The 16,427-nt window shown below is 39.4% G+C and overlaps 1 protein-coding gene across 1 annotated transcript in view; it reads right to left on the bottom strand.

The window, feature by feature from the left end:
* The window catches only part of LOC134655052 (zinc finger SWIM domain-containing protein 4-like), a 95,412-nt gene extending 88,464 nt beyond the window's left edge, over window positions 1-6,948 (bottom strand). Inside the window, exon 1 of the mRNA XM_063510510.1 lies at window positions 6,607-6,948. Coding sequence (XP_063366580.1) covers window positions 6,607-6,904 — 298 coding nt within the window. The 5' untranslated portion in view covers window positions 6,905-6,948. The remainder of the gene's footprint in view (window positions 1-6,606) is intronic.
* Between the last annotated feature and the right edge of the window lie 9,479 nt (window positions 6,949-16,427).

The raw sequence follows: 16,427 nt of genomic DNA, 5'->3' as shown, positions 1-16,427 counted from the left end.
CGTTCCCATGGGTGAGTTAATCACATGTGACATTAACAGTTGACCCGGTTAAAACATGCATGAGTGCATATCCGTGTATGTGATTATGAGATCTCCAAAGCAACTTGGTAATTATACATACGTGAGCATGATGATAAAAGTATATAAAAAAAACCTGTGTTGCTAATTTTGAAGCTAGGAGTTTAGGCAGCCTATTATGGTTACATTTATATCGTTTATCGCTGTGGACAAAACAGTCGTCTCATTATCAAACTGGTCAGTGATAAAATTGTATCAAGGGAAAAATACTCTTCTCTTTTTTTAAAGTGTCACAACTATTACTTATTGGTCTATAACGATCGACAGACGCATAACATCAGAGATATGCTCGAGAGTCGAGAATATAATTTATTTTTTCTACTCCCGTACTTTTATTTGTCATTTAAAGGGTCGCGCACACACCTTTAAAACCCTACTTTATAGTTGTCAAGACAAGTCTTTAGTCTATTCTCCAAAAAAGAATTTGTGCATACACGCAGTATCTTTTTGGCGATTTTACGATACTTCGTGTAATGACCAATAAAAAAATATTGAATGAAATACAGTGTTGCCAACCTTTTTTAATGTCATCTCTGACAAATAAGTGAACCATAGACATGTTTTTATTTAAATTTCATTAATTCATTAAATCTTTTCCCGCCAGTACCCTCCATTTTTGCTACTTCTTGAATTAAAAATATTTGTTAAATTTACAATTTTATTTCAAAGTAAGTGTTTGGTCGTAGAAAAAGTATTGTATGCAACGTTGTTTAACTGAGTCAAAAAATACTTGTGGCGTCTTTATTAACAATTTTCGGCTTCGCCTCAAATTGTTACTCACGCCACTCGCCTTTTTTGACCTCTCTTAAACAACGGTTGCATAAAATACTATTGGAGTATGTTTACGTAACATCTATTAAAAAAAAAATCTATGTGAATTAAAGAATGTAATACTTAATAAAAATATTAAAAATTTGTGTGAACATAACATTTTTCAGCAAAACAAGAGTTAACTTACAAAAACCCCTTTAACAATCGGTTTTTATTCGCGACCATCCTTTGAAAGCAGCCATCTTTAACGCCATCAAATCAAGCATTCAGCTCTTCACAATCTCGCTCGCCTTCAACGATTCACTGTATGCAATAACCATCACCAACCTCGACGCAAAATAGTCTTTACGACTCATTAATACAGTCCTGCTGAAACGCATGGAAAACTTTGCCAAGCCCACAAGCTTCTTTGTAAAAACACCAGTTTTGGCTGAGCTTCCGTGCCTCCCGAATTTCTTATTAAACCAGTCGTTCCAGAAGTGATTAGAAGGGTTTCAGAAGGTTTATTTATATTGGTTATTGGTGAGGTCGGACAGAACACTCTTGTACCAGCACTACGAAACCCTGTTATGGGACAGAGAGTCTCAGTCAGTATGTTTGTCAGTCTTTGTTGCTATGAATTGCGATTGTGCGTATTGACAGATGTGGGCGTAGGTAGATGTACAAATAGTAGTGATAATTTAGAGTGAATGAGCACTATTTATTATGGTACACAATGTAGTTTTGTTCAGGAACTAGTCTTTGGAACCATCCCAGTCGCGGCCATCGCTAAATTGTCGACATAAATTAAGCAGTTTCATAGATTTATATTTAATCGTCCCGTGTATTTAAATAGCCAGTAGTATTCTTTAAAAAAAATAGTAAACAAAAAATAAAATTTAAGAAATAAATTTTGAGGGGAAGCGCGGGTGAAATGAACCATGTACCAATATTCAATCACAATATTTATTAATTAATTTTGTTCTATTCACACTGCTATAGAGTAGTGTATGTATACTCCTTATGAAATTGAAACGTCGAAATGATTTGTTACTATGAAATCAGTATTCCGTGATGTCGGAATAAATTCACCTGATTTCAATGAATTTTCGTTGACATGAAAATAATTGAGTTGGTTAAACTTTAAACTGACATGTTTGTCCTGTTTATTCCGTGTATTTCCATAAATTTTATTTCATGACTGCGGTGAAACAATGTTATTTATGTATAGGAAACAACCTTATTTAATTTTACAGGTGTAATAAGGATAATATAATATCAAAGAATATAAATTATATAATATAACATGTACATATAACTACAGTCTACAGGGTTTGAGAACTATAACTAATATAATGAGAACTATAATAAATATTCGTTAACAATGTAGTTGCAATAAATAAAGCATTCACAAAGCGATTCCAGCATATACGTCAAATAATTTATGTACCCATAACTCTTGCAACATCATACAAGCTCTGTAGAGCTTACCTAATAAGATGTATGTATTGATGTATTCTAATAAAAGGAAACATCATATTATGATAAATTTACAAAGATATGAGAGGTGCCTCAACCACGTATGAACATTTATAACTACATACTTTTATCGAATTGTTGACAATATAGTCATCTTTAGAAATTACAAAATTAGATGCATGTCTAAAATTGAACATCATGTGACGCACACAACTACATAACGCGGCATGCCTCAACATATCTAACAGATATTTAACGTGTCACTAACAATAGGCAATAGGCATAGTCAGATATGAGATTATTCTATAGAAATTATAGAATTGGATTCATGTGTTCTCCTAAACTTGAATATTGACGATACCCAACGCGGCATAATGCCTCAACATCTAAGAGACACTTAACGTATCGTTAACAATGTAGTCGTAATAACTAATGCAATAATGTCTCAATTCTGTCTTCCTGTCGCTAATTATAGCATCGGTGTCGTGACTGTAATTGCTTGCGGTCACATCTGGCTGGTCATATCCTTTAGGCATATTAGTGCCATTGTTTGAGAAATTAACCAATCCAGTGCGATTAAAGTCCACACAAATACCTACACCATTCATTCATGTAAGTCTCTTGTAATAAGGAATATAATCGTGCATAGATTTGGATCTGGTTCTTGAGAATAATTGTTTTACAGGCTGGTTAGGATCCTGGATATTATTGTTAGTTTTTTGAACTACTTTTTCAGTTAAGTCATGTCCTATTGCCACGTCCGTGTTTAGGAAAACAATATAACCTACTGGTTTTACCAGTGACCGTGATTCTGTACGGTGAGAATAGTTTCATTCGTTGTTCGTTTTATAATGAATAGTCTGATCGGAACAATTTTGTTCAAACTTGAAGAAATAAATACATTCGCGATGCATTACCAAATCTTCCATAAATTATTCTCCGCTTCCTCAATAACAAGACACAACCGTTTTTAATTTGCTTCCATTGACCAAGAATCCAATACTGAAGCAGATAATTGTTCAGAAAAAACTGAAATGACCACGCGACCCTTTTTTGTTAGAGTTAGGGCAGGTAGCACCGACTTTATAGCTCCCTTGACCCAGGCTTTGGAAACGGATCCAGAAAATGTTATGACCAGGCGGGGCTCGGCTGATATTAATTTTGAGATAGAAAGTTTTTACACAACTTAATCTGAAATGTAATTTTATCGAGCTTGATATAGGATTATAGATCTAATAAGGTTTTTGGACGCCACGATATATTCTCTCTTTTTTGTCAGCAAATTTTGGTTATCTATAATATCGATCAGGTATATCCCAGTAATGTTAATATTGAAAAAATCACATACTGCGTTGCAAATGCATACGATACGTGAAAATAAAAACGTGGCAGAGTTTTGTTGGACAGCAAGGAGTTTTCGCTAAAATGATCCTGAAATGGTTCACATTCAACAAGTAAAACCGTGAGAATAACCTAGTCTTGAAAGTGAGAAATTGATATCTGATGACGGGGGTACATCCAATCTATTGCTCGCTCGCTATTTGACCTTTCCAAATTGAGAATGACAAGCAATCAATGAATAAAGAGTTATTAGGATTGAATGAGGCAATTTAGATTTGACATGACGTCAATGCTCGTGCTCAAAACTGTAAACTAAGGTCGATGTAAACCTAAGACAAGGCAGAACCGAGAAATGAGGTCAAATGTGGCTTGTTTTCATTAATAAAGGTGTTATCGCGTGTATCATCATTTCAAAAATATCTATTGCCTTGGAATTGTTTCTGATCTGGCATTTGAGCTAGAAATCTTCTACACAAAAACACATGTTCAATAGATTTTTGCTCTTTTCAACATCCGGATTAAACGTTTTCAAGTTCCCAAACATGCATCTTAAATTCTTCAAAGTTCTTTTCTCCAAACTTGTTACATTGCAACATGTATACCCGAAACATTCTTAGAACACACAGCCATCAGCATCACTTATAAGAGTTATAAGTATTGTTCTCAAGAAACTTGTTATGAACATGAAAGGATATCATATCAGAGATCATAACGAGTGAATCACGGGCTATAAAGCCCCAAACCTTCCCAGAACTGCATCTATGGCAAACGTGATCTGAACGACAATATCATGTTCAATTTTTTTTGGTCAGGTTTAGCCACAATGTAGGAGATTATCCGACACGTTTGAAGGCGAGCTGGATTTACGAAGCTTTGTTCTTGAAATAAAGGATCAGTGATTGTATGTATGTCCTCCTTGCGGTCAATTTTCTTCACAAAATATACAGTGGGTCGAAATGTAAACATGTCTTCAAAATGCTTCTGTTGCCTAGTGTGCAAAACACTCCTTTGAATTGTATTCTAGAGAGAGAACGGAATTTGTCGCCTGCTGACCCCAACCAAGGGTTCAACAATGATTTCTTTCAGCTTACTCCACTGTAATTAACTTCTTTTATAACAGGATATCGACGGGGTACCCAATCTCAGTCCCTAATGGCCCACAAAGGCCCGATATCGGATATTCGATCGCATCCCTATCAGATCTCCGTTTCGAACCGGTCCGCTTGAACCGATATAAAGTTATTAACATTGAATTAAAATATTTACAAGAGCGGCGCCGGTTGCATTCGTTTATTTTTGCATGACAATTAAATATGTATGCCTGGAAGAATGTAGGGTTCGATTTATTCTTCAGACTGCAGTGCTTTTATTCATGTTTCTCGCTTTTCTCGTTTCGGTAACCAGTCTAATGTTAATCCAAAACGACACAATTGCATCTGAATCTCTTTGCATATGCGCCGTTTGGCTAACGATCCGCCAAAGCTGCTCTCCGATATAAAGGTATTTAAAGCAGCATTGAACCAGTATTCGTTTGTCGAGATTTATCCGATTCCACTTTTGTATACATTTGCATAATGTCGGCACTAAATACGGCTTCATTAATGTATCCAGAGCAATATTTATATTTGAAAGGCATCCAATCTGCTGACGGCGCTTGGCCTATTAATCCCCAGCGTACGGATGGCCTACAGCAGGAATCTTGGAAAATATTTCAGCGTGTTTTAGTAAAAGTGGGCGTGATTGTGACTCAGCCGAGTGTGGGAACCGGGAACTTTATGAACCTAGCGTTTATCTCGCCGTTAAATACATGATTCATATCGGCACGGCCATCTTGCCGAGGTTCCTCTACCCTGAAGTTGGATGTCCGCCAGTGCCTAAAATCGGACTGCGGGCGTGATTCAGCCGGCGGAGTTATTCGTGTGGTTTTGCCGCATTCGGGCACAGATAGCCTTAAGGCTTTAAACGACTCAAAACTTGTACAATTTGTGAATTTGTTGGTGTAGTGTCACCCATTGTCCCTGTTGCTTTACTGTTCCCTGGCTAGATACCAGAGGCCTGATTAGATACAAGTATTAAGCAGAACCGGTGTCTCATCAGTTCCATGGACATGAATGTTGTAACTAACCAAAACGGAGCACGTCACGCTCGTGGCTTATGCCGCCCGAAACGAGCAGTAATCGCCGCGGCGATGGCAGATAAGCCCAAATGAATATGTAATGCTCCTCCCACGGTCAGACCGGACCAATAAAAATAAAAACAGCAATTAATATTGTTTATACGCGCCCGTTACGCCGCGACAGTAACAAACGAGCCCTGAACTGCAAACTCCAAGATTCAGCTTGCGTAACAAGTAACGGAGCGTCCAGTTATGTTAATATCCGAATTTCACGTTTTTGAAAGTAGATTTTAATTAGGCCTAAGAAAACGCTGGATTTTGATCGCTTGCATGCATTATGAATAGACATTTCGAGTTTAGTACGAATTTATTGCCAGCGCGGTTTCCTCATGGTTTATGCAGGAACGCATTATCGGTAGTTCTATTCAGCACGTAGTGATTGATGTGTTCTTGCGAATTGATTATACATGCTACCGAGTATCGAATTGTGGACATGTACACAGAACCATTAGAACGTGGCTGCAAACAAACCGAGGCTCTCAGATGCATCGAGGTTAGCAGGCGCTAATGACTTCTTCGAAGCTACCGCGTCCTGTTTATGCTACTTCTGGTTTCACTTGGGTTGATAGTGGAGTAATATGCTCGGAATTATCGCCAGGGCCTCTAGATCTTCATCGGCCAACACCCGCAGCCCTAATCTCCTGAAACTTTTACGAGCCGACGCATGAATAATTCCCGAGAGGAGGAGGTATCGATCGCACACGTCGAGGTTTTTATTTATACGGCGCGGGTGGGCGAGGCGCATATTAGTAAACAGGCGCAGGCGCGGCAGCGGCACTCACCGACTTGTAGCACACTCTCCACACAACCGGCTTCCAGCAGCTTCAGCCCGCGGCAGAAGGCGATGTTGCGGTGGTCGTCCGGGGGCGCTCGCGCCAGGGACGAGTACATACAAATGTCCCGCTCGTCCCTAGGAAACGACCAATACACTACACGACGTTGCACGGGCTCCGGGATGCGCTCGTAGCGTTCCTCGATGCGTTGGAACGGGATCGCCGCGGCCACTATTTTAGCGGTGATGTCGAGGAGCGTCGCCGGGGCGCGCGGCCTGCAACAGGCGCGCGGCGCGCACGCAGACATGGCGCTCGCTCGGCCGCTCGCGCCGGACTGACGCGCGCCCGAGCGCGGACCCCCGCCGCCCCGCCCGCGCCGCGGCCCCCGGGGACGCGCGCCCCGAATCGACACACTGCGATAAATTATTCATTTGGCAGGCATAATGTGCGATATATTATTAAAAGTTGGCATTTTTGTGTTGTTCTCCGAGGCTACGAATAAAATCGATAGCTTTGTGGAAACGGCGGTCATCATTTATTCAGCGGGCTTGATTGCGGTTACATTGTATTTACAGCGAAAAAATATCTTATTACTACTCGTTTCGTAAGTACTCTTCTCCTCATTTAAATACCGCTTGTACAGCATAGTCGTATATTCTCAATGATATGAAGGCTGAAGGCTACATTATTCATGATTAAACCCGCCTTATACCTACATTTACTTCTGAAACTCCATCACACCGAAACACTCAACTTTTACATTTCAGCACAACAAAACTCGACAAATTACAATCCATCTTATTAAATTAAACATTTCCTTATCCATTTAAGCCCGGTCTCCTCGCATTACACAAACGAAGGGGAAAGCGGGCGGGGCGCGGGGGGGCTTGCATTAACAGCTGACGGCGGCGGGGGTGCGGGGTGGTCGGCGCGGGGAGGGCGGAGGGGGAGCAGTGACGACGTCAGGTGTCGCTGCCATGTTGCGGCGCGCGTTTCGAGAAGGTCGTAAGTGCTGTGTTGTGCTGAGGCATTTACGCCGCTTGGTGTTTGGTGTAAGCTCGGAGCTCAGCTGAGATTGCCGGCGCAAAGCGCTCGAGCCGCTGGATGAGGGAGCGTTGACCTTTATTGTTTATTGTTTTTTTTACGGATTATATTTTTGAATATGGAACGGTTATGGATCTGGATTTTTGGATCTACCTGTTCCGTTATGTTAGGATGGGGTATGGGATATCATATCAGCCATGCGAAGAGTAAAGAAACGTGTGGCTATGGAAACTATGTTTTCACCTTCGTAGGCAGCTTGTTATGTACCTAACTTAAATACACGTGTTGAAAAAGTCTTTAGGTACTCATTAATTGCTACGCTACGCTCGTAGCGCTACGCTGTAGCTACCGACTTAGTCTAGTAAGTACCTGATTATAACAGAAAGAAAAGAGCTGGCATCAGATTCCTCGGTCAACGAATAAGTAGGTAAGCGTTGCAATTCAGCGAGGAAATGCTGCCAGTATCTTTAGCACTATGCTATGCCCCAGGGGCCCTCTTCTGATATAGATTTTTAGTTTTTTAAGTATCCGTTTTAGTTTTATACTTTTTATAGGTAGTTTTAATTTTAGGTTAGGTACTTTTTATTGTTAGTTTATTTTATACTTACGTTGTTGTTCAATAAATATCTTAACAAAGTTTTCCGATTTAGTAGAGAAATTCTTTCATATAGACTTTAACGATACCTATTGTGTCTTCACATCATGAAATTCATATCACTGCCCAAACCTGGATAAGCGAGAAACCTGTATAAGCGAGAGTGAGACTCAGGTCTCGTTATTTTAACACTTAGTGAGAACCAGAAATCTCTTCAAGAGGGAACAGTATAACTCTCACTGCCGTATTCGAACTTCAAGATATTCACAAGAGACGACACGTACTATAGATCCATTCTAGATACGTTATAGTTTAGATATCTACTAGTTCTCTTTTGCAGCGCAATTCGGGCAACCAATGTCATTTTTACGTTAGATAGAGTTAGATATCTATTATATGTGAATTGGATCTCTAAGTCATATCCTGTGGAAATCGTTCAAGAGTATCTCCAGAATCGCGCAAATGTCAAATTTGACAGGTTAGATCTTAAACATATCGTTATCGTATCTTGGTGAGATCTAAAAGATATCTAATAGATGTCTATTTCAAAATCCGAATCGGGCCCTCACTCTCTCACTCGTTTTTCTCGCTTGGACCTTACTTAACTTAGAATGTCTCTTCTTTACTTCTATAGTTATTCCGTCTGTCCAATATCTTGGTCCATGTGTATTTTGTCTCCAGTTTGCTTAATGAAAAAATGAGACGCAATATTGGACAAAGAAATTGGACAAGTGGAATACCATCCTTAGCGAGAGTCTGACCAAGATAACTCTGCATGTATTTTTCCTTGACAAAGTGAGGCAAATCATCATTAATCATTGTATATTTATATCAAAATATAACGTTTATAACGTTCCCACACTTTGTTCTGTTCAAGTCGGCGCAAAATTAGAGCTTAGACGGTCTCTATTGTCTCTAACGTCTTTATCATCCATTTTTAGAATGTTTTTTAAATTACGTTTCGGCAAAGTTAACTAATATTGAAACCCGAGGAAGCGAAACGATTCAAAAAGTGGAATCTTGAGCGTTGCGAAGGTTTCAATTCAAGGCACGAGGGTTATAAGCCGAGTAAAAACAAAAATTTTCACCAACGCGAGGAAAACACTAATTGTAAAACATCAAACAAAATGAAACTAAATCAAATATAAATGAACGTTACCGTAAAATGGGGTGAGTAAGTAGGGTTCGCGGGGAGAGTTGGGTTATGAATGGGGAGAAAAGGGATGAATGGGTGAGATGGGATTTTAAGGCTACTGCTACAAAAATAATGTATTCCAATTTAAAATGGAGCTATAGCAAATACTCATAATAAAAAAAAAACGATCCAACAATCTTCCAAAATCACCTTTGTATGAAATGCCATATCACCCCAATTACGGGGGACTACGGGGTGAGGTGGGATTTCCTGTTTATCGTCAAAGTTATGAAATGGAACTACCCAAAATAAAATAAAAACTAAAATACAAACGTCCGTAACACTTATTATATAGGTACACCATTCAGTTTGCATATGTAAAAATAAAATGTTATCGAGGTTTGAATGTCAGTTTTGCCCCTACTCACCCCATTTTACGGTACTCTGTGGAATGTTCAATGTAAAGTCAACCCTAAATGGTTCGACAGTTAAAAACGTCCATGACTGTAGTCTGTACCGATAGCAATTAGTTTATATATTTCTGAACTGAACTGTCTCTCCTTCCTGCTCTCCTACTTAACTCTCAAATTTATTAAAATATGCTTACAAAACAACCCAATATTAAAACAAAATTATGCCCACGAGATGAATTAATTTACATATTCAGCGCTTGAAGCGCTGAGTTGCACGAATAACTGTGTCTCGGACGAGCGAGGAAATCCCGTCTGTCGCTATATATACCTATATATAACGCTACGTAATAAACATAATATTATGTACAGCTAATTTTATCAGCTGGTCCATTGAGGAGTTATATTTATACATTTATTCATGGAATCTGAGATAAAAAATAAATTGAAGATTACATGCTTTTTTTGTAGTGCATCACAGATGTTTACTGATGCACACGCGGACAGCTTTGCCGCTATTTTGCGCAAAAGAGTGGCATCCTTAGTGAAGAGGTTGGGGGGCAGCCCAAACACCATACTCTACTCAACACCATTGCAGAATATGACAGGGGCGCCTCCAGAACCACTGGAACCTGTTATGGCTCCTCTACACGATGGCCCAGCGCTTGACCAGCGCGATGGCCATGCGATGGTTGAGAGCACGCACTATGGAATGGGCCACGTGTAGATGCGTACGCGCCATCGCTGGCTGTGCCGGCGAAAAACCGACACCACGGCCATATATCGGAGCGGCCACGGTGTTGACAACATCTGAACTTAAGCACTCTAAGAACGCCTTCACAATAGAGTCGTGTTCAGATATTTGTGAGCGCCTTAGCCGCTCCGATATATCTGATGGCGACTGTACACGCGGTAATCGCGGTATACAGGGTGGCCCATTTAGATGGCCAGTGTGGGAAAGTCTGAAACTATAAGACATACCTACGAAGATCTGTTCTTAGGAACCATGTCATCGATTTTAATAACAAGAAGAACAACATTTATTCATTTAACCAAGGAGTTTTGGCCGAAGAGTGTCAAGTTCCGGCGGTTCTGAGGCCGGCTCCCTGACACTGCGGCGTTACAAACTGCATCGCAGCCATAATTTTGTGTGTTTAGTTTTAAGATATATTTTATAATAATAGTATGCTAGTTTTAAGGTATTTATCTATGGGCCTGCAAATAAAGTTTTTCATTTCATTAAAAAAAAACCTATACTCAGCTCGGGAATCGAACCCGGACGTTTTGAAAAATAAAACTAAAACTATTTCTATTTAGATATCGATTGTGTAGGTCTTAAGCAGTAAATTTTACTATGAAACATGATGTCTAAAATGAATAAAATGCATTGTTTTAATATTCTTTAATTTATTTTAGTAAGTGTTCGAAATGACCACCGCCTTTTTATTATTTTGAGTACAGGTTTTTTTTTAAATGTATGATTGCAGTTTTTCTTGTTATTAAAATCGATGACATGGTTCCTAAGAACAGATCTTCGTATGTCTTATAGTTTCAGACTTTCCCATACTGACCTATCTAAATGGGCCACCCTGTGTATCGCGCGCGCTTAATATAAATTGGCTACCGTGCCGCATAAGAGTAACTGAAATTAAATCATAAATATTTTTATTTTATTTAGAATGTCGCTAAAGTCTAATATTATTTTACGCAAACCATAAAGATATTTGTGCTGAAACATAAAAAAAGATTACATACATTTTAGACACATCCATCCACAAAGTGGCTCTACATTTTTCTGTATCGCGATCGTGATTCTAGGATTCCCCGATAAAATTCCAGAAATGGCTACATTTTACTCCTAACAACGATACTAGGAATTTGCAGATGATTTCCAAGAATTCTATTAGTAGAAATAGGTTCAGACACGAAAAGATGCGTGTTTAGAATTAGTTCCATTTTAGCCGTGACTCAGATTATTAGGCACTACGTTTCAACCGACCTAAAAAAACGAAGTTATATGTTCGATGAAATGTATAGTCACATGTTTTAATTTATGACCCATTTTTGTACCTTGTCACAGTGACAATAGCATGAGGTCTCTAGCGACTTTCATATTGATTATCACTGTGACAAGGTACGAAAATGGGTCATAAATTAAAACATGTGACTGTACGTAGAATAAATTAAAATAAATTGAATTATTTAAAACAAATCTTTTATTCTGAGAAGAAGGGGTGCATATCACAAATATGAACTTCTTGTAGTCGACTTTTTTTAATAGATAGAGTGATTCAAGATGAAGGTTTATGTATAATTTGTTAACCCGTGCGAAGCCGGGGCGGGTCGCTAGTGTAGAATAAAATAAAATAAATTTAATTAGTTAAAACAATCTTTTATCTAAGAAGAATGGGTGCATATCACAAATATGAAATTATTCTAGTCGACAAGTTGAATATTGCGATAAATAGAGATGCTCTTAAATGCCACCCTGAACTCTCTCGTGGCAACATCTTCAGGTAAAGACCTCGCGAGGCTCTTAGCCGTGTCCAAACCGGAATCGGGTCACTGGCTTCACGCCTATCCCTCGCCCAACGCGGGTACTCTAATTGACCCTGGTACCTTACGCATAGCCGTTGGTCTCCGGCTCGGAATCGAGATATGCACAGATCACACTTGTGCTTCTTGTGGGGCCCAAGTGGACCGGCTTGGCCACCACGGCCTTTCCTGCTCCACGGGCCGGGCGCCGGCCGCCTGTCTCGCCACGCTGCCCTCAACGACATCCTTAGAAGGGCTCTTGTCAGTGCCGGCGTCCCCGCAGCTCTGGAGCCCCGGATCGCGCGGGACGATGGCAAGCGCCCGGACGGGATGTGGGTCGCTACCTGCGCCGACACGTTGGCAGCGTCCTACATTCAAGCAACCAGCAGAAATGCCGGGGCAGCGGCGGACGCCCGAGAGCGAGCAAAGGCTTATAAATACAGCTGTCTCGGCGCCAACTACGAGTTCGTAGCTTTTGGCGTCGAGACACTCGGAACGTGGGGTAGAGGAGCGCGTGGGCTCCTTAAGGAGCTTGGTAAGCGGTTAAGGGAGGCAACAGGGGACTCTCGCGCAGGCAGCTTTCTCGCGCAAAGGATTGCCATCGCTATACAGCGCGGGAATGCTGCCTGCGTGATGGGCACCTTGCCGAGGGGCCTAGGTTTAGAAGGTAGGTTTTAGGGATTTTTATTTTTTTTATTAGGTTTAGTTTTAGTAATTTTATTTTATAAGGTACTTAGGTTAAGTATTAAGTTTGTATTTTTTACGTTAAATAAACATTTTTATCACTGCTTCCCAAAAAATCACAATTTATGAATAATTGTGATTGTAGTTGGTTACTAATGTCCTTTTAAGCTTTTAACGACATTACACCGCGCACATAAAATTGTACCTACATTAAAAAAAATATTGAACTTGAACCGATTAAATAATAATATCTGGGAGACCGAGCTTTGCTCGGAAAACATATAAAAACTTTAAAAAACGCATTTTTCCAGAGATAAGACCTAGTTAGATCGATTTTTCGACCTCGAAAACCCCCATATAGCAAATTTCATCGAAATCGTTAGAGCCGTTTCGGAGATCCCCAAAATATTTATATAATAAATAAATAAACAAGAATTGCTCATTTAAAGGTATTAGATAGATAGATTACCCATTCTAAAATACCTACAAACATAAAACATACATATACAAACATAACTGTATGTACCTACCGCAGTTTCCTCGTTGAACGGCGCGCCTACAAAATAACTATGACAGATGGGTGACAAATGAGGGGGGGATGATTCATTCATCCGGGGGTGGGGGGTGGGGGTGGGACTCACCTTGGCGCCTACGGGGTAATTTCACTGATAGTTTAATCCTTCTGATACTTTTACCTTAGTAGTTAAATAAATAAGTATTATGGGACAATCCTTCCCAAAACTAATACCTATATAGACCCATGGTAAGCTCAATGAGGCTTTTGTTTGTAAATATTATGGGCCATTTTAGATAAAGTTGTTCTTTACACATTTTTTTTTAATTTGGAAATTTTTTATGTCTTTCTACAGTCAAGTGTAAAAATATGGGTGCATAATACAAATACAAATACAAATGCATTTATACAACTTACTCAAAAATATGTCCCATAGTTCTCAATTCGCTGACAAGCTATAGGACATATTTTTTAGTATGATGAGTGCACCCATATTTTTACACTTGACACTCAAAATCACCAGATCTACCTATCGGGTAAAAATGTTCCAAGATTGCTTTTCCATTACGTTACCTACTTACCATTTTCCATGGATACACTTTGTACGACGGTAACGGAATTCTCCTATTAGGATCAAAAGAACTCGTTGTTCTGAGTTGAAACAAAATAAAAAAATCCAAATATAAAAAAGTGAACCTACAACTTTCAATAAAATGCCCAATACATATACGTTTTTAGATAAATACTTAAACACATAGAAAACATCCACCATAAAACGTGACACATATCCAAGTTAATGACTTAAACACACATTTAAATTCCCTTACCAGGATTCGAACCCGGGACCTCCAGCTTCGAGCTACATTCCTAGCTATAATAGTATCACCTATTTTCCAAATCATATTGTAACTGTCTGTAGCAACGCTAAATCCATAATTATATCAACTCCGCCTTCATATTCCCGCGAATCGATACGTGCCGAATTTAAACTGCCCCCGCCATTTTTGCGATCTAATGAACTATTAAAGTGCAATTTGGCTGCGCGATGGGGCTAGATGGCGGTACGCGCACGTATTGATCGGGTAAACGCTGAGTAGTGCCAAGTCACGGGACGTATTGGCCGAAATTGGGCGTTTGGGTGCATTTTGACGTGTGGTGGTGGTATGGAGTTCGCGAAGATTGAAGTTATGCTAAAGTTAGGGTTTGAGTTTGTGGGGTAACGGTTATGGGGAAATTTAAATAAGGTAGTTGATTTAAATCATCTTCTAATCTAATTGGACTAAGGACCTCTCTTTTTTGAGACAAGTCGTGTAAAAGAACATCGTCGTGTATGGGGGAATTTAAATTAAGTAGTTGATTTAAATCATCTTCTAATCTACTTAATTGGACTAAGGTTCTCTCTTTTTTGAGACAAGTCGTGTAAAAGAACCATCTGAAGAGCTAAGAAGTTGAGCAATTTAGTTTTTAAAAGCCTAAATAATAATCTTAATGACAGTTATAGCGCTTAAAATATTAGCGTATTAAAAAACAGGTCAATTTTTAAATAAACATATTGTGTTTTATTTTATATTTAGTACCTAGCTCATATGGTGACCTAAATACTTTCTGTAAATAATAATACAACATACTAAGTATGATCAGTCTCCCAAATTCTCCGTTTAACTGAATTTCAGGGAATTTAATCAGTTCTTTATTTTGATCAGGGGAACCAAAACAATACCATCCGTGCTTCGACGTGCTTCGACGCGACGGTCACAAGTGCAAAAAGAGCAATTTACAAAACGTTTATAACACGTAGACAATTTTATACTGTGGCATAAGTATTGTTCATAAGTTTAACAGACGCTGAAGGAGAATACTTTTAAGATACATAATGCGTCTTGTTTTTGATAGGTACATGATTACCATACCATACCTTAGGCCGAAGCAGCTGAAGTAGGCAGGCATACATTTGTAAGTTTTACTTACCTACGTTCCTAAGTATAGGGACAAAGCTAATTTTTAGAAAGAGATAACGATATTCATCTCTCATTCTGTGGTATAACTGTGTCTGTACTTACGTAAGTAAAACTTACTAGTGTATCTTGGGCTTTGCTATATAAAATGTCGCGAAGCTCTAGAAAAGGCCAATTTACACTGGACACAGACTCACAGACGAAAATAAATGTTTTGTGCAGAGTATAGGCGTTTCCCCTCCAGCCATAGATCACGACTATTAGCCCCCCGCTACACCCCTTTTTATCTACCGGCTTATATCTTACGTCGAGCCTCTTCCTCTTGTTTCTAATGTGTTGTTATTGACAAGTTTTGTTGTTTGTCAAAATTATAACACAAGATGTTGTAGGGGGTCATCAACTCATCATTTAGACTATAGAGTCTCTGCGGAATGAGAGGAGTCGTGAAATGTATGGGATTCAATACACTCTTCTCTTTCCGCTCAGACTCTACTGGACATGGACTTATACAAGGTTTTGTGAAGAGTATAGGCGTTTCCCCTCCAGCCATAGATCACGACTATTGGCCCCTCGCTTCACCCCTTTTATCTGCCGTCGTCCAATATCGTCGTTGATTATGATTCTTCCTCTTTGCTTCTACTCAATGTGTTGTTGTTGGTCAGTGGCGGATTTGCAGTCTTTGCCGCCCTAGGCCCAGACCCTGTAGCCGCCCCTTCAGCATCAGCACCCATCATATTGACTACATTTAGGTCAGGCAACGAAAAGGTATAGAGGGAAATGCTTGGGACACATTTTTAACTTAGTAACTTTGTTTGGACTCGTTAGGAGGTGAAAATATCAAAAGTCCCCGGCCGTAGCCCTTGAGCGGGGGTAAGGGGGTTTGATTTGAAGGTTTCATTTTTCGGTTTTGGAAATTTTATGCAAAATTATAGACATTCAAGAGCAGCTATCTCAAAAA

The sequence above is a fragment of the Cydia amplana genome, chromosome 16 (genome assembly GCF_948474715.1).
Source record: "Cydia amplana chromosome 16, ilCydAmpl1.1, whole genome shotgun sequence".
In the NCBI taxonomy this organism is placed as follows: domain Eukaryota; kingdom Metazoa; phylum Arthropoda; class Insecta; order Lepidoptera; family Tortricidae; genus Cydia; species Cydia amplana.
The sequence above is the reverse complement of the archived record's forward strand: the minus strand, read 5'-3'. Positions and strand labels throughout refer to the sequence as shown.